Consider the following 23,553-nt stretch of genomic DNA (forward strand, 5'->3'; position numbering starts at 1 on the left):
CCTTCCTTGCTCCCCCCCCTTCCTTCCTCCCCCCCTTCCTTCCTCCCCCCCTTCCTTCCTCCCCCCCTTCCTTCCTCCCCCCTTCCTTCCTCCCCCCCTTCCTTCCTCCCCCCCCTTCCTTCCTCCCCCCCTTCCTTCCTTCCTCCCCCCCCTTCCTTCCTCCCCCCCCCTTCCTTCCTCCCCCCCTTCCTTCCTCTCCCCCCCTTCCTTCCTCCGTTAGTGGGGGGGGGGGGGGGTGCGGCTTTGGAGGGGGGTAGGGGTGGTGAAGGGGGTAGGGGTGGTGAGGGGGGGTTGGGGTAGGGGCAGCGGCGTGCAGAGAGGGGGGCGGCTGATGCCCGGGGCCAACGCACCGTCGCCCCCCTTCTGCACGCAGCTGCCCCTACCCCAACCCCCTCCCCTCACCACCCCTACCCCCTTCAACACCCCTACCCCACTCCAACGCCGCACCCCCCCACCCCCCACTAACGCCGCACCCCCCCCCCCACTAACGGAGGAAGGAAGGGGGGAGGAGGAAGGAGGGGGGACGGAGGAAGGAAGGGGGGGAGGAGGAAGAAGGGGGGGAGGAGGAAGGAAGGGGGAGAGGAGGAGAGAGGGGGGGGTGTGTGGGTACCGGCCTTCAGAGGGAGGGGGACGGGCTGTGGTTTCCGGCGTTGAGGGGGGGGGGGGTTGCGGCGATGAGGGGGGGTTGCGGCGTTGAGGGTGGGGGGTTGCGGCGTTGCGAGAGATGGGGGGGCGGCGTTGGAGGGGAGTAGGGGTGGTGGGGAGGGGGGTAGGGGCGTTGGAGGGAGGTAGGGGTGGTGAGGGGGGGGTGGTGGTTGGGGTAGGGGGCAGCGGCGTACAGAGGGGGGGGGGGCGACGGTGCGTTGGCCCAGGGCATCCGTAGCCCCCCCTCTCTGCCCGCCGCTGCCCCCAAACCCCCCCCCGATGCCCCCCCCGATGCCGCAACCCCCCCGGATGCCGCAACTCACCCCCCCGATGCCCCCCCCCGATGCCGCAACCCCCCCGATGCCGCAACCCACCCCCCGATGCCGCAACCCCCCCGATGCCGCAACCCACCCCCCCATGCCGCAACCCAACCCCCCCCATGCCGCAACCCAACCCCCCCCCCATGCCGCAACCCAACCCCCCCCCCCGATGCCGCAACCCACCCCCCGACACTGAACGGCGTCAACCATCATCAATGGTTGACGCCGTTTTAAAGCAACTTTGATTTGCGCCGACGTGACCCGTGGCCACGTCGGCGGGACTTCGGCCCATCCGGGCCGGAGATTTGAGGTAAGTGAAAAAAAATTGAAATCCCGCCAGCGCCAGCTGTTTTCAGAGGCTGCCGGTGGGATTTGCACAACGCCGGTTTTTGGCCGGTGGGAGATTTCAAAACCCTGCGGGAGCGGAAATAACGCCGCTGCCCGCCGATTCTCCGACCCTGCGTGGGGTCAGAGAATCCCGCCCCTAGGTGTCCGATGGAATACAGCGAGCTCTCCACCATGCATAAATTTACATGGTTAAGGAGAAAGACTCTCCTGGGCCCCACTTCAAGCCTCAGTGGAGACCACACCCGGTTCTTCGTTGATGGGAGCTCGTAAGCTCCAGAATGGAGAAGCCCGGCACAAATGTTTTGAATGACAGTGAAGGGTATTTCGCCAATGCCAAAGTTAGAGAAATGTGTGAAGGTATGAACATGACGGTTGTGAATACCACTGCTGAAAACCTTTTCAGCAATGGCCTCGAGGAAAGAAATGATGAGGTGATCAATAAAATGCTGCACAAGATCTTAGCTGATAACCAGAAAAGCATTCTGGAATTGAAGGTTCATGCAAAGAATTCACTCAGATGGTTCGAAGTTTTAGGTCCAATAAATTAATGTATAATCACCTTCTGTACTGTGAGACAGTCCTCCACCTCCAGAAGGTACAACAATTAGTTAAATCTTTTCTGAACATTTAAATGCTTCACATCCAGGGAGATGAGGGCAGCACGGTAGCACAGTGGGTAGCACTGCTGCTTCACAGCTCCAGGGTCCCAGGTTCTATTCCTGGCTTGGGTCACTGTCTGTGTGGAGTCTGCATGTTCTCACCATCGGGAACTCGGCAGAGTATCGCGGGTGGGCCCGCTAATGACATACCAACGGGGTTGCGACATTCAGCACGCATCCCGATAATGCCGATTTGGAAGGGGGGTCAAACCGGCGCTTGCCATGATTTTGGCACCTGGAGCCATTATTGACCCGATCGCTGTTCCCAATTTTGGCGTCGGGCAACGGAGAATCCCGCCCATTTTCTCCATTTCCCTCAATACCTTCACCTACCAAATATCAATCCTAAAAATCTCCAGTCGTGCCCCCAAAATATTAAGGGGGAGAATTTGAGATTTCTACTGCATTTTATGTGAAAAAAGTGTTTCCTGATTTTACTTCTAATTTTAAGGTCTGAATTTGGCCTGAATTCTCCGACCAGAGGAAATAGTCTCTCTGTGTTCAACCTAAAGACCCCTTCCATCATTTGCAAGACGTCGCTTGGGAATTGGGAAACATGGGAGCTGGAGGATACCATTCTGCCCTCGAACCTATCCCACCATGCAATTAGCTCACAGCGCATTAACTCTGTGAGTCCCATAATCCCTCCATACCCTTCCCACCAAAACGTTAGCAGTCTCAGTCTTCAAAGCTCCAATTAGAACATAGAACATAGAACAGTACAGCACAGAACAGGCCCTTCGGCCCTCGATGTTGTGCCGAGCAATGATCACCCCACTTAAACCCACGTAACCCGTATACCCGTAACCCAACAATCCCCCCCATTAACCTTACACTACGGGCAATTTAGCATAGCCAATCCACCTAACCCGCACATCTTTGGACTGTGGGAGGAAACCGGAGCACCCGGAGGAAACCCACGCACACACGGGGAGGACGTGCAGACTCCACACAGACAGTGACCCAGCCGGGAATCGAACCTGGGACCCTGGAGCTGTGAAGCATTGATGCTAACCACCATGCTACCGTGAGGCCCCTGCAGTTAGAAAGTCACAGTCTGTTGGGGAGAGAGTACCAGAGTTCCACACTTTGTGATGGTGTTATAAACCCCACGAGAGCCACGGGGACTGTGAGCCTCGTGAAGTCCGAGCTTCCCTGCTGAGGGGTGGAGACCCATCAGCGGGCCATTGGCCTTGGGACATGAAAGCTGGCCCACGTAGGAACTGTGCTGTTGTGTGCTGTCCCACCTAGGACTTGAATTGTGCTTGTACATGGTTTATTTTGTCAATAAACCTTTTTGTCAAACTTTCTTGCCGGACTCCTCTGTGACCATTAAATTGGGAAAAACAGCTTTCTGATTTTCTTCCTGAACAGCCTGGCTGTGCTTCCTTAACTCTCTCTCACCAGAGGAAGCTGTTTCTGTCGTGAAAGCCTATCAAACCCTCATCATAAATATCTCGATTAGATCATCCCATTAAGGTGTTCAGGGTAAGATCCTGACTTGGATAGAGGATTGGCTGACCAGCAGAAGGCAGAGAGTAGGGAAAAAGGAGTCTTTTTCAGGATGGCAGCTGGTGGCTAGTGATGTGCCTCAGGGGTCTGTGCTGGGACCACAACATTTTACAATATACATTAATGATCTGGAAGAAGGTACTGAAGGCACTGTTGCTAAGTTTGCAGATGATACAAAGATCTGTAGAGGGACAGGTAGTATTGAGGAAGCACGACGGTTGCAGAAGGATTTGGACAAGCTAGGAGAGTGAGCAATGACTTGCCGAATGAAATACAATGTGGAAAAGTGTGAGGTTATGCACTTTGGAAGGAGGAATTTAGGCATAGACTATTTACGAAATGGGGAAATGCTTAGGAAATCAGAAGCACAAAGGGACTTGGGAGTCCTTGTTCACGATTCTCTTAAGGTTAATGTGCAGTTTCAGTCGGCAGTTAAAAAGGCAAATGCAATGTTAGCATTCATGTCAAGAGGGCTAGAATACAAGGCATGGGATGTACTTCTGAGGCTGTATAAGGCTCTGGTCAGACCCCATTTGGAGTATTGTGAGCAGTTTTGGGTTTGAATCTAAGGAAGGATGTGTTGGCCTTGGAAAGGGTCCAGAGGAGGTTCACAAGAATGATCCCTGGAATTAAGAACTTGTCGTATGAGGAATGGTTGAGGACGCTGGGTCTGTACTTGTTGGAGTTTAGAAGGATGAGGGGGGATGTTATTGAAACCTACAGGATACTGCGAGGCCTGGATAGAGTGGACGTGGAGAGGTTGTTTCCACTTATAGGAAAAACTAGAACCAGAGGACACCATCTCAGACTGAAGGGACAATCCTTTAAAACCGAGATGAGGAGGAATTTCTTCAGCTAGAGGGTGGTGAATCTGTGGAACTCTTTACCACAGGAGGCTGTGGAGGCCAAATCATTGAATGTCTTTAAGACAGAGATAGATAGGTTTTTGATTAATAAAGGGATCAGGAGTTATGGGGAGAAGGCAGGAGAATGGGGATGAGAAAATATCAGCCATGATTGAATGGCGGAGCAGACTCAATGGGCCGAGTGGCCTAATTCTGCTCCTATGTCTTATGGCCTTATGGTTACCTTCTTTAATGAGGGGGATGCAAAGCAAATAGATGCAACCTCTTGACATAATTTAACCATTTTAGCCTTGGTAACATTCCAGTGAATCTATATTGCACACTTGAGGTCAAGATCTTTCCTGAGGTGAGTATGAAGGGATGGGACAGGTTAGATAGAAGATTAAAAGGTTTAGGGTAGACACTTCATACACAGATCTGTGAGACTCTGCAGAGTTCTGGGGTTGGTGACCGAGACAGAAGCTATGTCAACAATAAAGATTAGATGATAGCCCAAACAAAAATAAATCAAAGCAGGTAATTACAGAGAATGTGGAGGGGAAACACTGATTTAGGTTAGATGGGCTGAAGGGCCTGATTCCATGGTGTAACTCCAATGTATCAGGAGGGAAGGGAATGGGTGGATCTACTGGATGAAATGTGCCACTTACTAAGGGTGACTGAATGACGATCACACTCTGGGAGGCTTTGTGCAGTACATTAGAGACACTTGACTTATTGTTTCCCATCTTATCGGTCTGAAAATCAGAGAAAAATACCATTAGCCAATGTGTTAAGGGTATTTGATGAAGGGCTCTGATAGGCTTTGGATCAACATGTATCCCAAAGTACTCACAGTTTCATTTCATTTTTGAGTCTTTCATTGATCTCCACTGTTATTTGTTGGAGCCAATGCTGAGAAATGAAGGGAACTACAATCAATAATATAAAACTTGATGGTCATCATTTGTGATTTATTTAGTGTCAAATTTCAGCATTTGGCACCAATACTCATCTGATCCTAACTAAAACCAGGATTTATGCAAGTGAGGATCAACATAGAGACGGCTAAAGATGTGATCTATCATTCACTACTGTCCCACTGTTCCCTTCCCCACCCCACACCAGTACATCCCCTCTCCCATCCCACACCCATATCCATCGTCTTCCCCACTCCTGCTGGTATTTTTTACCAGTGACAGGGTTGGTGCCACGTGCCCATTAATGGCCACTTAAGAGCTTACTAGCAACACCATTTCACCAGCTGTGAGGGTATCCACACAATATTGCAAGGCTGCCAGATGAATCCGTGTGGCCTGGCTAGGGGGTTAAGGGTGGTGGGAGAGGGGACAGAGTTCCCACCGATTGGTTGCCTTGTGATCAACAGAGACCCACACAATGGCAAGTGCTGCCTCGGCTTGTCCACCATCCTCAGCCTCTTGACCAGGTGCCACCCCCCTCCCTGTGTATTTCCCTCACTGGGGCCTTCCTGGCTGGCCCAGTGAAACAACCCCACTTTTCTTGCGGCCTGGCCTCCTCTCCTGCACGGCTCCTCATGGGGGGGGGGGGGGGGCTGCAATTCCAACAGTGACCTTTTAAAAAATTTGTTCATGGGATGTGGGCATCGCTGGCTGGACCAGCATTTATATATATGCCCACCCCTGAGGGCATTTAAGAGTCAACCACATTGCTGTGGGTCTGGAGTCTCATGTAGGTCAGACCAGATATGGACGACAGATTTCCTTCCCTAAAGGGCATTAATAAACCAGATGGGTTTTACAATCTACAATGATTTCATGGTCATCTTTAGACTTTTAATTTGAGATTATTTTATCGAATTCAAATTTCACCATCTGCCATGGCGGGATTCGAATCTGGCTTATTAGTTCAATGACAATACCATGACGCCACTGCCTCCCCAAACTACTTCCCCCAGGGGCTCTCTGAGTGTCTGACAGCTCTGAGAAGCAGGACATTCTCCCAAATGGTGATGGACATCATGACAACGTGACGACCATTAGAGCTGGTTATGGCTTCCTGGTCCTATGGAGGCAGGCCGACCACTCAGCCGGGGGCAGGGCCCCGGCTACAGTGAAAATTCTGGCCTTTGATTCTGCAACTGGTTGCCTGAAATTGAAAACGTCCCGTCTGCAGCAATGATTTTGATGTACAGAGTGAGGTCTTGCATATTTTTGATCCAACATTTTTCATCTTTGACAGAACTTTCTGAACCTACGACAACCCACCATCTAGAAGGACAAGGGCAGCAGACACCTGGGAACACCACCATCTGGAACTTCCCCTCCGAGTCACTCACCACCCCGACTTGGAAATATATCGGCCATTCCTTCGCTGTTGCTGGGTCAAAATCGTGGAAGGCAGCCCACCCCCACCTTTGCAGGGGCAGTTAGAGATGGACAGTACATGCTGGCCTAGCACACATCCCATGAAACAATCATTTAAAAAACAATTCCTTCCATAAATTGATGCTGGAATTACTAACCGTGACTCCGTCCTGGCTCACATTTCTGATCTCCCATACCTTGACCTGGCCAGTCCTATAGGGGGAATAGAACACAAGACAGTTAGACTGAGAATAGGCAAAAACTAAAGAGCAGATTCCATACCATTGGAACCACCCTTCCATTTTGAAAATTTTAAACAGCACGTTCTAATTTGGGGCCTCAGTCATGAGCCATTTAATTGAATTAATCTATCCATATTTTACTCAAAATCCTTCCACCTACTGATTGGCGTGACAGGAATCAATAGTCGAAGAGAGCCAACAACTGTCAGAAAAACTGAGTGAGAGAGAGAATGATTGATGGTGTCAGAATGTCAGAGAGACTGAGTGAGAGAGAATGATTGATGGTGTCAGAATGTCAGAGAGACTGAGTGAGAGAGAATGATTGATGGTGTCAGAATGTCAGAGAGACTGAGTGAGAGAGAATGATTGATGGTGTCAGAATGTCAGAGAGACTGAGTGAGAGAGAATGACTGATGGTGTCAGAATGTCAGAGAGACTGACTGAGAGAGAATGATTGATGGTGTCAGAATGAAAGAGGGACTGACTGATGTGACGTTGACAGAGACAGTAAAAGAGCTGCTGATTGACAGAGACCCTGGCTGGCAGAATGATTGACTAACAGAGACACTGGGGACAATACTCCAGGACCACTAGCCCCAGCCGGGATTCACGATGGCCCGTTGAATCAGGCAAAACAACCAAATTGGGATTCTTGTCAGACATCAAACCCATTGCGAGTCTCCCAGCCTGCTGCGCCTGGCCCGATCAGTTTCTTGCCCTGATTACAGCTGATCTACATTTATTTATAATTACTGGATTTGAAGCCGGATATGCCGGTCTCCCAAGCTCCCAGCTCGAAGTCCTACAGGCGCCAAACACTCCTGGGTGTGACAAGCAGAGACCAGGTGCCAGGGATTCTGAGGGGGTGGGGGGAGGGGAGCCTCGGGTTCCGATGGGGGGACTCAGTTCAGAGGTCTTTCCTGGGATGGTCTTCCAGGTCTTCTCTCTGTAGCTTTGAAAATCGTGAAACTGTCTGTCAGCATGTCAAGGTGTAGCTAAATGTCTTCTCTCTGATGTCTTGCAATGCCTTGATGTCTCTGCCAGTATTTTAAGTTTGAAGATCTGCCAGATGAGGGAGAACTTATTTCTTCTGATGTGTTGCAGATCTTTGAAGTGCTTTTCACACAGCCAATTTCATTCTACTTTAGCTTTTTCAAGTCCCTTGGCATCTTGAAAAGCCTAAAAGCATTGGACTGCATGGTTTACATTCCATTTCATGGCCCATTACTTTTTACAAGCCTCTTGATTGAAAGCTACAGGCTATTCCAAAGGAGGGTGTGCTTTGTTTGTTTTTATAACTTTTCACAGTCCATTAACTCTGTAGTGCTTCCTCTTTGAGCAGATGTTTTTTCTGACCACAGTTTCTTTTAAGAGGCTGCGTCTTTGTTTTGAAGTGCTTCCTAGCACCAGGTGCAACTCTGACTTTCACCTTCATCTGCCAGATCTTTGAACTTGACTGGGAGAGACATCAAAGGGTTCCAACACATCAGAGGGAAGGCTTTTAGCTACAGCTTGACATGCTGAAAATAAGTTTTATGAAGCTTCATCATAAATTCCTTGCTTTTGTATTCTAAGCTTCTATTTATAAAACTCAAGGTCATGGATATTTTTACTTTTTGAAATAAATTTTGAGTACCCAATTCATTTTTCCCAATTAAGGGCCAACTTAGTGTGGCCAATCCACCTACCCTGCACATCTTTGGGTTAGAACATAGAACATAGAACATAGAACGATACAGCGCAGTACAGGCCCTTCGGCCCTCAATGTTGCACCAACATGGAAAAAAAACTAAAGGCCATCTAACCTACACTATGCCCTTATCATCCATATGCTTATCCAATAAACTTTTAAATGCCCTCAATGTTGGCGAGTTCACTACTGTTGCAGGTAGGGCATTCCACGGCCTCACCACTCTTTGCGTAAAAAACCCACCTCTGACCTCTGTCCTATATCTATTACCCTTCAATTTAAGGCTATGTCCCCTCGTGATAGCCACCTCCATCCGCGGGAGAAGGCTCTCGCTGTCCACCCTATCTAACCCTCTGATCATTTTGTATGCCTCTATTAGGTCACCTCTTAACCTTCTTCTCTCTAACGAAAACAACCTCAAGTCCATCAGCCTTTCCTCATAAGATTTTCCCTCCATACCAGGCAACATCCTGGTAAATCTCCTCTGCACCCGTTCCAAAGCTTCTACGTCCTTCCTATAATGGGGCGACCAGAACTGTACGCAATACTCCAAATGCGGCCGTACTAGAGTTTTGTACAACTGCAACATGACCTCATGGCTCCGGAACTCAATCCCTCTACCAATAAAGGCCATCACACCATAGGCCTTCTTCACAACCCTATCAACCTGGGTGGCAACTTTCAGGGATCTATGTACATGGACACCGAGATCCCTCTGCTCATCCACACTACCAAGAATTTTACCATTAGCCAAATATTCCGCATTCCTGTTATTCTTTCCAAAGTGAATCACCTCACACTTCTCCACATTAAACTCCATTTGCCACCTCTCAGCCCAGCTCTGCAGCTTATCTATGTCCCTCTGTAACCTGCAACATCCTTCCGCACTGTCTACAACTCCACCGACTTTAGTGTCGTCTGCAAATTTACTTACCCATCCTTCTGCTCCCTCCTCTAGGTCATTTATAAAAATGACAAACAGCAACGGCCCCAGAACAGATCCTTGTGGTACGCCACTCGTAACTGAACTCCATTCTGAACATTTCCCATCAACCACCACTCTCTGTCTTCTTTCAACTAGCCAATTTCTGATCCACATCTCTAAATCACCCTCAATCCCCAGCCTCCGTATTTTCTGCAATAGCCGACCGTGGGGAACCTTATCAAACGCTTTACTGAAATCCATATACACCACATCAACTGCTTTACCCTCGTCCACCTGTTCAGTCACCTTCTCAAAGAACTCGATAAGGTTTGTGAGGCATGACCTACCCTTCACAAAACCATGCTGACTATCCCTAATCATATTATTCCTATCTAGATGATTATAAATCGTATCTTTTATAATCCTCTCCAAGACTTTACCCACCACAGATGTTAGGCTCACCGGCCTATAGTTACCGGGGTTATCTCTACTCCCCTTCTTGAACAAAGGGACCACATTTGCTATCCTCCAGTCCTCTGGCACTATTCCTGTAGCCAATGATGACCTAAAAATCAAAGCCAAAGGCTCAGCAATCTCTTCCCTGGCTTCCCAGAGAATCCTAGGATAAATCCCATCAGGCCCCGGGGACTTATCTATTTTCACCTTGTCCAGGATTGCCAACACTTCTTCCCTACTCACCTCAATGCCATCTATTCTAATAGCCTGGGTCTCAGCATTCTCCTCCACAATATTATCTTTTTCCTGAGTGAATACTGACAAAAAGTATTCATTTAGTATCTCGCTTATCTCCTCAGCCTCCACACACAACTTCCCACCACTGTCCTTGACTGGCCCTACTCTTACCCTAGTCATTCTTTTATTCCTGACATACCTATAGAAAGCTTTTGGGTTTTCCTTGATCCTACCTGCCAAAGACTTCTCATGTCCCCTCCTTGCTCGTCTTAGCTCTCTCTTTAGATCCTTCCTCGCTTCCCTGTAACTATCAAGCGCCCCAACTGAAACTTCACGCCTCATCTTCACATAGGCCTCCTTTTTCCTCTTAACAAGAGATTCCACTTCTTTGGTAAACCACGGTTCCCTCGCTCTACCCTTTCCTCCCTGTCTGACTGGTACGTACTGATCAAGAACACGCAATAGCTGTTCCTTGAACAAGCTCCACATATCCAGTGTGCCCAACCCTTGCAGCCTACTTCTCCAACCTACACATCCTAAGTCATGTCTAATGGCATCATAATTGCCCTTCCCCCAGCTATAACTCTTGCCCTGCGGGGTATACTTATCCCTTTCCATCACTAATGTAAAAGTCACCGAATTGTGGTCACTGTCTCCAAAGTGTTCACTTACCTCCAGATCTAACACCTGGCCTGGTTCATTACCCAAAACCAAATCCAAAGTGGCCTCACCTCTTGTTGGCCTGTCAACATATTGTGTCAGAAAACCCTCCTGCACACATTGTACAAAGAACGACCCATCCAATGTACTCGAACTATATCTTTTCCAGTCAATATTAGGAAAGTTAAAGTCTCCCATAACAACTACCCTGTTACTTTCGCTCTTTTCCAGAATCATCTTCGCCATCCTTTCCTCTACATCTCTAGAACTATTAGGTGGCCTATAGAAAACTCCCAGCAGGGTGACCTCTCCTTTCCTGTTTCTAACCTCAGCCCATACTACCTCGGAAGAAGAGTCCCCATCTTGCACCCTTTCTGCCACCGTAATACTGTCCTTGACTAGCAGCGCCACACCTCCCCCTCTTTTGCCCCCTTCTCTGACTTTACTAAAGCACCTAAACCCCGGAACCTGCAACAACCATTCCTGTCCTTGCTCTATCCATGTCTCTGAAATGGCCACAACATCGAAGTCCCAGGTACCAACCCATGCTGCCAGTTCCCCTACCTTATTTCGTATACTCCTGGCATTGAAATAGACACACTTCAAACCACCTACCTGAACACTGCCGCCTTCCTGCGAAGTCAAATCTGTGCTCCTGACCTCTCTACTCTCAATCTCTCGCACCCCAAAACTACAATCCAGGTTCCCATGCCCCTGGTGGAAGGTTGTGGGGGTGAGATCCATCAAACATGGGGAGAATCTGCAAACTCCACACGGACAGTGACCCAGGGCCGGGATCGAACCTGGTACCTCGGCACCGTGAGGTAATGGGTGTTTTAGTAACTGATTTCTCAACCTTCCCTGTCAAGTCCGATGATTTGTGTAAAAATAACAACAGGTTCCTCTGCTCCTGCACCACCACCACCCTTTTGAATTTTGTCCTTTAGATTATAGCAGCAGAGAGAGTCACAAAAACATTTGCAATCAAACTAATGGCCGGGACTATCCAGCCATTCATGCCAATGGGATCTTCCTGTCCCACCAATGGCGTACCTCCATCATAGGTTTACTGGCAGCAGGGAGTGCATACAATGGAAAACCCCGTTGACAACAGTGGGACTGGATGGTCCTGCTGCCAGCCAATGGTGGGTCTCCTCCACTATCACAAAACAGGCGACGGGTTGTGCGGGAAACCCCTCCCCATTAATATCTTTATTCCAGCAGTATTTCTTGAAAGTCAGGATTTCTAGTTACCCTTTCTTTTTTTTGAAATATTTTATTCAAGGCATTTTCATATAACAAACAAATGCAGAAGAAGAATCATACAACATAATAAATAACTAACACCCACCCCACCGCTCCCCCAATATCACCCTCTTATCCAACCCTGCCTTTCCGATTTTAACCCCCTTACCCGCCCTCCCACCCTCTTGTGACCCCTCAATCCTCCTTAAAGAAATCAATAAACGGCTTCCACATCCGAGTGGATCAACCGACTCCCTCAGAACCAACTTAACCTTCTCCAGCCTCAGGAATTCCGCCAGGTCGCTCACCCACAATCCTGCTTCCGGCGGCTCCGAGTCCCTCAACCCGAGCAAGATCTGTCTCCGGGCTAACAGGGAGGCAAAGGCCAAGACATCGGCCTCTCTCGCCTCCTGGACTCCCGGGTCTTCCGACACCCCAAATATCGCTACCTCTGGACTCGAGGCGACCTTCATCCCCAGCACCTCGGACATTACATCCACAAACCCCTGTCAGAACCCCTTCAGCTGGACATGCCCAAAACATGTGGGTGCGATTTGCGTGCCTCCCCATGTACCGCCCACATCTATTATCCACCTTCTCAAAAAACCTACTCATCCGCACTACCGTTGCATGTGCCCCATAAATTACCTTAGGCTGAATGAGGTTTAGCCTCGCACGTGACGAGGACGTATTCACCATCCATAGGGCCTCAACCCACATCCGGCCTCCACCTCCCAGCTCCTCCTTCCACTTCCACTTTAAATCTTCCACCAGGGCCCCCTCCCAGTCCATCAACTTCTTGTAGACTTTGGACACCTTCCCCTCACCTATCTCCTCCTTCCACAGCACCTTATCCTGCAACCCCAGGGACGGCAGCCTCAGAAAGGACAGCACACCTCTCCTCACAAAATCCCAGAACTGCAAGTACCTAAAACCATTCCCCCTGGGCAACTCGTATTCTTCCTCCAGGTCCTCCGGCGCATCTGCCCCCAATAAACAGATCACCAAAGCGCTCAATCCCTGCCTGCCACTCCCTTGAACGGCAGCTCCTCTAATCTCCTCTCCTGCCCTCTAGTCTCAATCAGGAACATCTAGCTCTTTCCATATTCAACTTGTACATAGAGAACCTGCCAAATTCCTTCAGAATCCCCATAATGCCCCCAATACGGCCGAATGGCAACAAAATGTATAGCAGCAGGCCGTCCGTGTACTGCAAGACCCTGAGCTCGGCACCCCCCCCCCCTCCCCCCCCCTCCCGCCCCCCCATGCAGAATCCCTCTCCAAGCTCTCAACGCTCTAAGCAACATTGCCAGCGGCTCAACGCCAAAGCAAAGAGTAATGGCGAGAGCGGGCAAGCCTTACTTGTCCCCCGGTCCAACCCAAAATATCCCAAACTCACTTGGTTCATCTGCACACTTGCGACCGGTGCCTTGTATAGCAACCGGACCCAGTCCACAAATCACTGCCCAAACCCAAACCACCCCAGCACCTCCCACAGATATTCCCACTCCACCTGGTCGAATGCCTTCCTCGTATCCATCGTCACCAGCACCTCCCTCTCCTGCCCCTCCGAAGGCAATATGATTACGTTGAGTAGCCCCTCACATTCGCCGACAACTGCCCCTTTTATGAAACCAGTTTGTCCTTACTTATCCCCCCCGGGACGCAGTACTCGATTCGTAAAGCCAATGCCTTCAGCAACAACTTGCCGTCAATAATGATATCGGGCGGTACGACGCACACTGCTCCGGATCCTTGTCTTTTTTCAATATCAGGGAGATGGATGCCTGTGATAGTGTGGGGGGGGGGGGGGGAGGGGGGGGGGATGGTTCCCCCCTCCCTAGCCTTGATATACGCCCTCACCAGCAGTGGACCCAGGACCCCTCCAAACCTTTTATAAACCCGTCCAGGCCCAGGGTCTTCCCTGCCTGCATCGCCCCATGCTCTCTATCACCTCCATCACCTCCTTCAACCCGTTTGGGCCCCAATCCCTGCACCAACTCCTCCTCCAACTTGGGATCCTCCAACCTGTCCAGGAACCGCCGCATTCCCTCCCCCCCCCGGCCGGGGGCTTCGTCTCAAATAATCGCCTGCAAAATGCCTCAAATACACTGTTCACCCTCTTCCGATCCAACACCACCCTGTCCATCTTGTCCTGTACTCTGCCAATCTCCCTCTCCACCTCTTGCTGCCTCTGCTCGTGGACCGGCATCCTACTCGCATTCTTACCGTATTCATTATACTGCACCTGTGGCCCTCCGAAACTGCCCCACTGCCTTCCCCATGGACACTAACCCAAACTCCATCGAGAGCCTCTGCCTCTCCGTCAACAGCTCTGCCTCTGGGGTCTCCGAATACCTTCTGTCCATCCTCAGGATGTCATCTACCATCCTTGCCATCTCTGCCCTCTCTGCCTTCTCCCGATGCGCCCGAATTGGTCCCCTAACCACTGCTTTGAGCGCCTCCCAGAGCGTGACAGCCATGACCTCCACTGTATCATTTAGCTCCACGTACCACCGGGTGGCAGCCCTCACCCACTTGCACACCTCTTCATCGCCAACAACCCCACATTCAACCTCCACTGGGGGCGCTGGGCCCCCCTCAGTCCACTCACAAATCTACCCACTGTGGCACATGGCAGCACGTAGTCAGAGCCTTCCATATCCCCCCTCTGGGTGGTAAAATGTTTCCTCAGGTCCCTCTAAACCACTTACTCCTCACCCAGCACAAGTGATTAGCACTGTGGCTTCAGAGCACCAAGGTTCCAGGTTCGATTCCCCGCTGGGTCACTGTCTGTGTGGAGTCTGCACATTCTCCCCGTGTCTGCATAGGTTTCCTCCGGGTGCTCCGGTTTCCTCCCACAGTCCAAAGATGTGCAGGTTAGGTGGATTGACCATGATAAATTGCCCTTAGTGACCAAAAAAGTTTAGGAGGGGTTATTGGGTTATGGGGATAGGGTGGAAGTAAGGGCGTAAGTGAGTCGGTGCAGACTCGATGGGCCGAATGGCCTCCTTCTGCACTGTATGTTCTAAACCTCTGCCCTCTTTTTTGGAAGATTTAATTCAAGTTTGGAAGATCTAATTCAAGAGCGGACTATATGGTCAATGGAAGAGTCCTGGGGAAAATTGATGTACAGAGAGATCTGGGAGTTCAGGTCCATTGTATCCTGAAGGTGGCAAAGCAGTTCGATAGAGTGGTCAAGAAGGCATACAGCATGCTTGCCTTCATCGGACGGGGTATTGAGTACAAGAGTCGGCAGTTCATGTTACAGTTGTGTAGGACTTTGGTTTGGCCACATTTGGAATACTGCGTGCAGTTCTGGTCGCCACATTACCAGAAGGATGTGGATGTTTTAGAGAGGGAGCAGAGGAGGTTCACCAGGATGTTGCCTGGTATGGAGGGTGCTAGCTATGAAGAAAGGTTGAGTAGATTAGGATTGTTTTTGTTGGAAAGACGGAAGTTGAGGGGGGACCTGATTGAGGTCTACAAAATTATGAGAGGTATGGACAGGGTGGATAGCAACAAGCTTTTTCCAAGAGTGGGGGTGTCAATTACAAGGGGTCACGATTTCAAGGTGAGAGGGGGAAAGTTTAAGGGAGATGTGCGTGGAAAGTTTTTTACGCAGAGGGTGGTGGGTGCCTGGAACGCTTTGCCAGCGGAGGTAGTAGAGGCAGGTACGATAGCATCATTTAAGATGAATCTGGACAGACATATGAACGGGCGGGGAACAGAGGGAAGTAGATCCTTGGAAAATAGGCGACAGTTTAGATAAAGGATCTGGATCGGCGCAGGCTGGGAGGGCCGAAGGGCCTGTTCTTGTGCTGTAATTTTCTTTGTTCTTGTTCTTTGTTCTTGTCTTCGACACCTCTGCCATTGGGAAAATATTCTTACGAACTACCCTACCTATGCTCCTTGTAATTCTGAATACCTCCATCAGATCCCTCCTCTGCTCCAGGAAAAACAAACCCAGCCTCTCCAGTCTCTCCTCATAGCTGAAAATTTCCATCCCAAGCAACATCCACTTCATTCCGATGGTGCGGCTACCAGAATTGCACAAAATATTCCATCTGAGGAGCATCACGGTGGCACAATGGATAGCACTGCTGCCTCATGGCACCGAGGTCCCAGGTTCGATCCCGGCTCTGGGTCACTGTCCGTGTGGAGTTTGCACATTCTCCCCGTGTTTGCGTGGGTTTCACCCCCACAACCCAAAGATGTGCAGGGTAGGTGGACAGGTGGTAAGAGGCTAATGAAGGCAAATATTCTGTATACCCTCTTCACCACTCTATCTACCTGTTCTGCCACCTCTCGGGCGGCATTCTCCGTTGCCCGATGCCAAAATCGTATTTGGCGATCTGGTGGAGAATCCCCTTTTACAACCAGACCGGGTCAGCACCTTCTTTCGGATGCTCCGCCCCCTCCAAATCATTGAGGTGTGTGCCGCACACCATTGTGACGGCATCAGTGCGGCGCTTTGAGGCCCTCCCTCGCTGCCCCCCATGTGCCGAGTTCACGACCGCGCGGGTCACGTGTGATCTTTGGAGAGGGCTAGGGGGAACTAGTGGGGGGTGGCCCGAGGGTGGCGAGGGACGGTCCAGGGGAACACCATTTGGCCAGCCGGGTCCACATGTGGCCGGCGCCATGTTGTACGGCTCGACCGCTGCAGGTCGTCACCGTGCGCATGCGCGGCCACGGACTTGGCAATTCTCCAGCCATTTATGTCGGGAACGCCGGTAGTTTTAGTGGCGGGACTGCTAGCCCCCCGCTGTGCAGAGCATCGGTGCCCCACCCCGAGTAGGATTTGTTTTATGTTCTGTATCCTCTTTGCAGTAGCCAGTAGGTATTTAGTAATGAGTGATGTATACACCTCCACCTCTTCAATGAAATTCAAATCTTCCATTTCGGCTCCTTAAGCTGACATTTCTTCATAGTGCATCTGTTGCCATCTGGACTTCCCTTGGACAGACTCAGTTTCTGAATCATTGCTCAATAGTTTCTGTCTAAGGCATTGAACTGATTGGCAGGCAAACCTATAATTAAACAATGGTCTGCCTTTAAAGAAGAGATAGATCAAGATACATTTCCACAAGGTGGGCAAGCCAGTCAGTTCAACCTTGGTGGTTTAGAAACAATAATTTGAATTGTCACTTGGACAAATGTGGATGAGTTATGGAAAGCCTGCATGGATTTAGCAAGGCCACCTCAGGCGAGATTCTTCGATTCTCTGGTCTCCCTGTGCTGTGTTTCTTGGCCGCAGGAGACAGCCTGTTGTTGGCTAGCGGCAGGATCTTCTAGTCCCACCGCTGTCGATGGGATTTCCCTTGAATCCAGCCCATGTCACCAGGAAATCCATCGCGGGGGTGTGCTGACGGCAGGATTGGAAGATCTCGCCCGATATCATGCTCAACCACATTGCTTGAGTTTTTCGATGAAGTAACAGAGAGCTTTGAGAGCGTAATGCCGTTGATATGGCGCACTTGAATTTCCAGACAGAGGGAAGTGGCTGATTTTCAGACTGGCAGTAGGCAGGCAGGTATATAGTGCGTTTGCCAACAAAGACAACCGCTGCTTTTCTTGATCTATGTTGATGACCTTGACTTGGGTGTGCGGGGCACAATTTCAAAACAAGTATTGTGAACTGTGAGGATAGTGATAGGCTTCAAGAAGGCACAAACAGGCTGGTGGAATTGGCAGACAAGAAGAAATTTAATGCAGATGATAAAGAACAAGAAGAGGCAACATAAAATAAACACTAAAGCAAGTGCATGAGCAGATGGCTGAATGATCATCTTCTGTGTTATGATCATTCGATAATTTGATGATTGACAGAAAGGCCAATGGACAGAGAGTGGAATTGACAGAAAAATTGGATGCGATTTTTCAGGCCAATTAGCCACAGACACAAATCACATCATGGGCGCTAAATTGGATTGGATTGGATTTTTGTTTATTGTCACATGAATCAAGGTACAGTGAAAAGTATTTTTCTGCGAACAGCTCAACAGATCATTAAATACATGACAAAAAAAGGAAATAAAAGAAAATATATAATGGTACACAATGTAACTACATAACACTGGGATCCGGTGAAGCATACAGGGATGTAATGTTAGTGAGGCCAGTCCATAAGAGGGTCGTTTAGGAGTCTGGTAACAGCGGGGAAGGAGGTGTTCTTGAGTCTCTTAGTGTGTGTTCTCAGACCTTTGTATCTCCTGCCCGATGGAAAAAGTTGAAAGAGTGAGTAAGCCGGGTGGGAGGGGTCTTTGATTATGCTGCCCGCTTTTCCCAGGCAGCGGGAGCTGTAGATAGAATCAATGGATGGACTGGGCTGTGTTAACGACTCTCTGAAGTTTCTTATGGTCTTGGGCCGAGCAATTGCTTTCTCTGGTGCATCTGTAAAAGTTGGTCAGAGTTAACGTGGACATACCGAATTTCCTTAGATTCCTGAGAAGTATAGGTGCTGTTGTGCTTTCTTGGTGGTAGCGTTGATGTGGGTGGATCAGGACAGATGTTTGGAGATGTGTGCTCCTAGGAATTTGAAACTGCTAACCATCTCCACCCCGTTGATGCTGACAGGGATGTGTACAGTACTTTGCTTTCTGAAGTCAATGACCAGCTCTTTAGTTTGAGAAGCGGGATTTGAGCCGGTGAGATTCCGGAGTGCAATTTTCACGGACCTCCCCGATTACACGTTCGGTTTCATACCCAGGAAGTATACCTGATTGACATGATTTTGAATCCATTCACATCTACTTAGCGGGGTTAAAGTCACATCTTTAGCCCTCATTGAATCTTCCCACCCACCAGGCTTGATGCCACATCAATACGAATCACTACTAATCTTTATCTATGGGAACCAGGCGCTGTGGCCTCCGAGAGGGAGGAAGGAGGTGAGTACCACCGCACCAAGGAGGCCGAGGGAACAGAGATGTCTGGACAGCCCCGGGGTGGGAGGAGTGTGTTCAGTGGGGGGATGGCAAGGGGTGGGAGAAAGAGGAAGCTAGCTTTTGGGGGATAAGCCTCTCTCTACCTGCAGGGTGGGGTAGGGTAGGGGTGGCAGTTGGTGTCAGTGGTCTTGGCTGTATGAGTATGCAGTATGTGGCATGGGAGTCTGGGGAGGGGCAACTGAGCACATGGGGTCAGTTGGGGGGAGAGGAGAGCCATGGAGCCAGGCCTAATGGGCTGGGCAGGCCTAATGGATGAGACCCTGAAAGAGAGAGGACCACGATGCCCAATGGGGGTCCTCAACCTAAACAATTAAAAATATGTCTATTTCCTCAAATTTATGCATTGTGCCAGCATCTGGAGTAGTAAATTCCACAATTTCACAACTCTTTGTGAGAAATCATTTCTCTTCATCTCTGTTTTAAATCTGCTACTCCTTTTCCTCAAACCATGACCTTTCGTTCTGAATTGCCCCACAAGAGGAAGCAATGCCTTTTATCATCTTCTACACCTCAATTAGATCTCCGCTCATTCTTGAAAATTCGAGAGAGTACAGGCCTAAACTGTTCAATCCCTCTTCATATCACAAACCCCTCATCTCTGGAATCAATCCAGTGAACCTTCTCTGTATTGCCATCAGTGCCACTGCATGCCTTCTAATGTAAGGGGACCCATTTATCCAGACTCTCCCTTCTTCTTGGTAGTCAGTCTTCTATCCAAGCTAATAAATTACCCTAATCATAGATATCATAGAATTTACAGTGCAGAAGGAGGCTATTCGGCCCATCGAGTCTGCACCGGCTCTTGGAAAGAGCACCCTACCCAAGGTCAACACTTCCACCTTATCCCCATAACCCAGTAACCCCACCCAACGCTAAGGGCAATTTTGGACACTAAGGGCAATTTATCAATCCACCTAACCTGCACATCTTTGGACTGTGGGAGGAAACCGGAGCACCCGGAGGAAACCCACGCACACATGGGGAGGATGTGCAGACTCGACACAGACAGTGACCCAAGCCGGAATCGAACCTGGGACCCTGGAGCTGTGAAGCAATTGTGCTATCCACAGGGCTACCGTGCTTTGTGTATTAACCTTTTGTATGGCACCTTATTAATTGCCTTCTCAAAGTCCAGATATACTACATCCACAAAATCCCCATCATCCACTCAGCTTGTTACATCTTCGAAGAATTCTAGCAAATCAGTCAAACGTGATTTACCCTTCATAAAACCATGCTGGCTCTGATGGATTGCGTTCTGATTTTCCAAATGTCCTCTTATTACTTCCTTTATAATGGATTCTAACAATTTCTCAATGTCAGATGTTAAACAAACTGGTCTATAGTTTACAACTTCCTGTCCCCTTCCCCTTTTGAATTAAGGGTGTTATATTAGAATTTTTCCATTCCATTGGAATCTTTTCTGCATCCAGGGAATTTTGGAATATTATAACCAATGGATCCACAATCTCCACTGCCATTTCCTTGAAGACCCTAGGATGTAGGCCATCAGGCCCTGGGGACTTGTCTGTCTTCAATTACAAATAGGTTATTTCGTACTTTTTCACTACTGATGACGATTGTTCCATGTTCCTCCCTTTCTTTTACCTCTGAATTACCTGTCATTATTGGGATGGTACTAGTGTCCTCCACCATGAAAACTGAGGCAAAATATTGATTTAGCATAATCACCATCTCTATGTTCCTACTATTAACTCTCTGGTCACATCCTCCAAAGGACCCAACATTCACTTTAGCTACTCTCTTCCCTTTCAAATACTTAAAGAAGCTTTTGCGATTCTTTTTTATTTTTTAGCTTGTTTTCTTTCATTATTTACCTTTGTCTTTTTCAATACCTTTTTAGTAACCCTTTGTTGATCTTTAAAAGTTTTCCTCTCTTCCAGCCCGCCACTGGCCTTTGCAATATGGTATGCCTTTGTGTTTGTCTTTATGTTATCTTTAACTTTCTTGCTCAGCCATGACTGTTTTCCCCCCCCCCCTCTTACAATGTTTCTTCCTCTCTGGAATATATTTTAGTTGGGAGGAATTGAATATTTCCTGAAACAACTGGCACTGCTGATCAACTGTCCTATTTTATTGTCTTCCTGCCCAGCCCACTAGGGCCAAATCTGTCATTATGCCGATGCAATTACCTTTGTTTAACTCCATAGCACTAGCGTGGGACTCAGACTGAATTTGAAATTCCATCATGCTATGATCACTCTTCCCTGGAGGATCTTAACAATGAGGTCATTAATTAATCCCTCCTCTTGCACAATACCAAATCCAGAAAAGTCTGCTCCCTGTTTGGATCAACAACATATTGCCCCAAGAAACAATCCCTAACACATTTTTGAACTTTCCTTTGAAGCTACGCTTGCCAATTTGATTAGTCCAGTCTATATGCATATAGAAAACACCCATGATAACTGTCGTACCTTTCTAGCAAGTTTCCAATATTTCCTGGTTTATACTGTGCCCTAATGTGGAACTAATGAGTATAGATTACTCCCACCAGGGACTTCGTCCCTTTGCTATTTCTTATTTTTACCCAGACTGATTTCACATCTTGATCTCCGGTGCCTATATCATTTCTCACTACAGCACTGATCCCTTCCTTTACTCGCAAAGCTACACCAACTCCTTTTCGTTTTTGTCTATCCTTCTGAAATACTGAGTACCCTTGGGTATTTAACTCCCAGATCTGGTCTCCTTGTAATGATATTTCAGTAATCACCACCAAATCCAACCCCTTTGTCTCTATTTGCCCTGTTAACACATTAATTCTGTTCCCAATGCTTCATGCATTGAGACACAAAGCCTTTAATTTGTTGTAAATTTCCCTACTCTTATCTGATTCCTTGGTGCAATATGACTAAGAAAGGTACCTATTAGCACTGCCTCTCCCTGAAGGAGAAAGCAATTGTGCCCTGTCACAATCCTGAGACTCATGCTTCTGACATTAATTGGCCATCAAGAGATAGCAATGTCAGCTCTCCTTCATCTCAAAAGCAAGGACTGGGATGAATCCTCAGGTTCCAGGGCTCAAAGCCTGATGGCATGGAATCAAGAGTCAATTGGATCCAGAAGATGTGGGAGCAGAAGTAGGCCACTTGGCCCATGGAGTCTGCTGTCTTCCACATGTTGGGCATCCTCTGGAGGGACGATTCCAGAGGGCCCTGGTCTACTTTTATGTGGCACTGGTGTTACCGTGTCACCTTGTTCTGCCTGTTGCAGCTGAGTTGTACCAGTCTCAGAAAGGGGGGATTAAGATTGACTGGTCACTCCCGAGGTCTTCTGGGTGGAAATCTCCGGACTGTGCTCCAGTGGGTCCTCCTCCCTCCAGATACTCGTGGGACCCTGAGATAATGAATGGAATGGAGGGGCAGCTGGAGTGAGCTTCAGAAGCCTCAACATCATCTGGCGCTGCCAGTCCTGGATGCCAGCCATTACTTGGTCCATGTCGTTGAACCCTTCAGCCATGACCCTCAGGGACTGAGCCATTCTTCAGAGCTCTCCCACCATGGATCTGATCTTGAGGCTCAGTCTTTCCACTGTGGATGCCACCTATGAACTCTTGGCCTGTGCACCATGCATGGCCGGCAACATTTCTTGCGGCAGAAAGCTTTGGGGCTCCTCCATTCGGCCTTGCAGTTGCAGGAGAGTCGCTGATGTCTCCTCCTGGTATCCCAGCTCTGCCTTTGCATCTCATGTAGCAGAGGGATGAGAGTGTCTAGAGGCACGGCATCTAGCTGGGTCACAGGTGAGCCCTGGGATCCAGCAGACCTGCAACTGTCCGATCCCTGGGACATTCCTGCCTCCACCAGTGTGGTGCTCACCAGATAATGGCCTAGAAACCTGCCTGCTAAGATCGGTCACTGAGTTGTGTCTCTGTGCACTGGTGAGCAGTGCGGGTGATAGCCGTATCGTATCTTTGATGTCCTCCTCTCATATCTCCTCCCAGGATGTGTCAAGGATGGGCAGTGGTCATACTGCTGGTGGACGGGCCAGACTGATTGGCTGACGTTCCTGCAAGGAAAGGAAGATGGTATTAGTACATGCCTGGGATACACAGAGCTCACCTGTGTTGGTCATTTGAGTGAATGTGCATTGGCTCCTTACTTTCCTGTTGCAGGCCCACTGTCCAGTGCTGCCACCGTCTCCAGGCGGGGTTTGGCTAGAGGCTCTCCTGCTGCCTCAGTGTAGATTGTTCCCCTTCTCTCCTCCATGGTGTCAAGCAGACGGTGAAGGGCCCCTTCCGTGGAGAGGGGAGCTGACTTCTTCACTGCAATCCTCCTGGCTTTATTGTAAGTGCAATGCTCCCCCCCAACATGATAGAACTACACAGATGCCCCCCCCCCCCCGCCCCCCAGGATGGTATAATCAGACACTTAGTGCCACAGGCACGGCATTTTTTCACATTGGGAATGTATTTTTAAAAGTGCCTAAATATTGCGGCCTGGGTCGCTCCACCGGG

General features: G+C 49.2%; 1 protein-coding gene across 4 annotated transcripts in view; it reads right to left on the reverse strand.

Moving 5' to 3' along the window:
* LOC119978406 (zonadhesin-like) overlaps positions 1–23,553 on the reverse strand; it is a 95,583-nt gene that overhangs the window by 12,006 nt on the left and 60,024 nt on the right. For 3 of the 4 annotated variants that reach the window (XM_038820033.1, XM_038820034.1, XM_038820031.1), the window contains exons 2-3: positions 6,833–6,887; positions 5,001–5,087 (exon numbers count right to left, since the gene is read on the reverse strand). In XM_038820033.1, the coding sequence (XP_038675961.1) occupies positions 5,001–5,078 (78 nt within the window). In that variant the 5' untranslated portion in view covers positions 5,079–5,087; positions 6,833–6,887. Of the gene's footprint in view, positions 1–5,000; positions 5,088–5,185; positions 5,226–6,832; positions 6,888–23,553 lie in introns of those variants that run through there. The other variant, XM_038820032.1, reaches the window with a different exon arrangement.

The sequence above is a fragment of the Scyliorhinus canicula genome, chromosome 15 (genome assembly GCF_902713615.1).
Source record: "Scyliorhinus canicula chromosome 15, sScyCan1.1, whole genome shotgun sequence".
Taxonomy (NCBI): domain Eukaryota; kingdom Metazoa; phylum Chordata; class Chondrichthyes; order Carcharhiniformes; family Scyliorhinidae; genus Scyliorhinus; species Scyliorhinus canicula.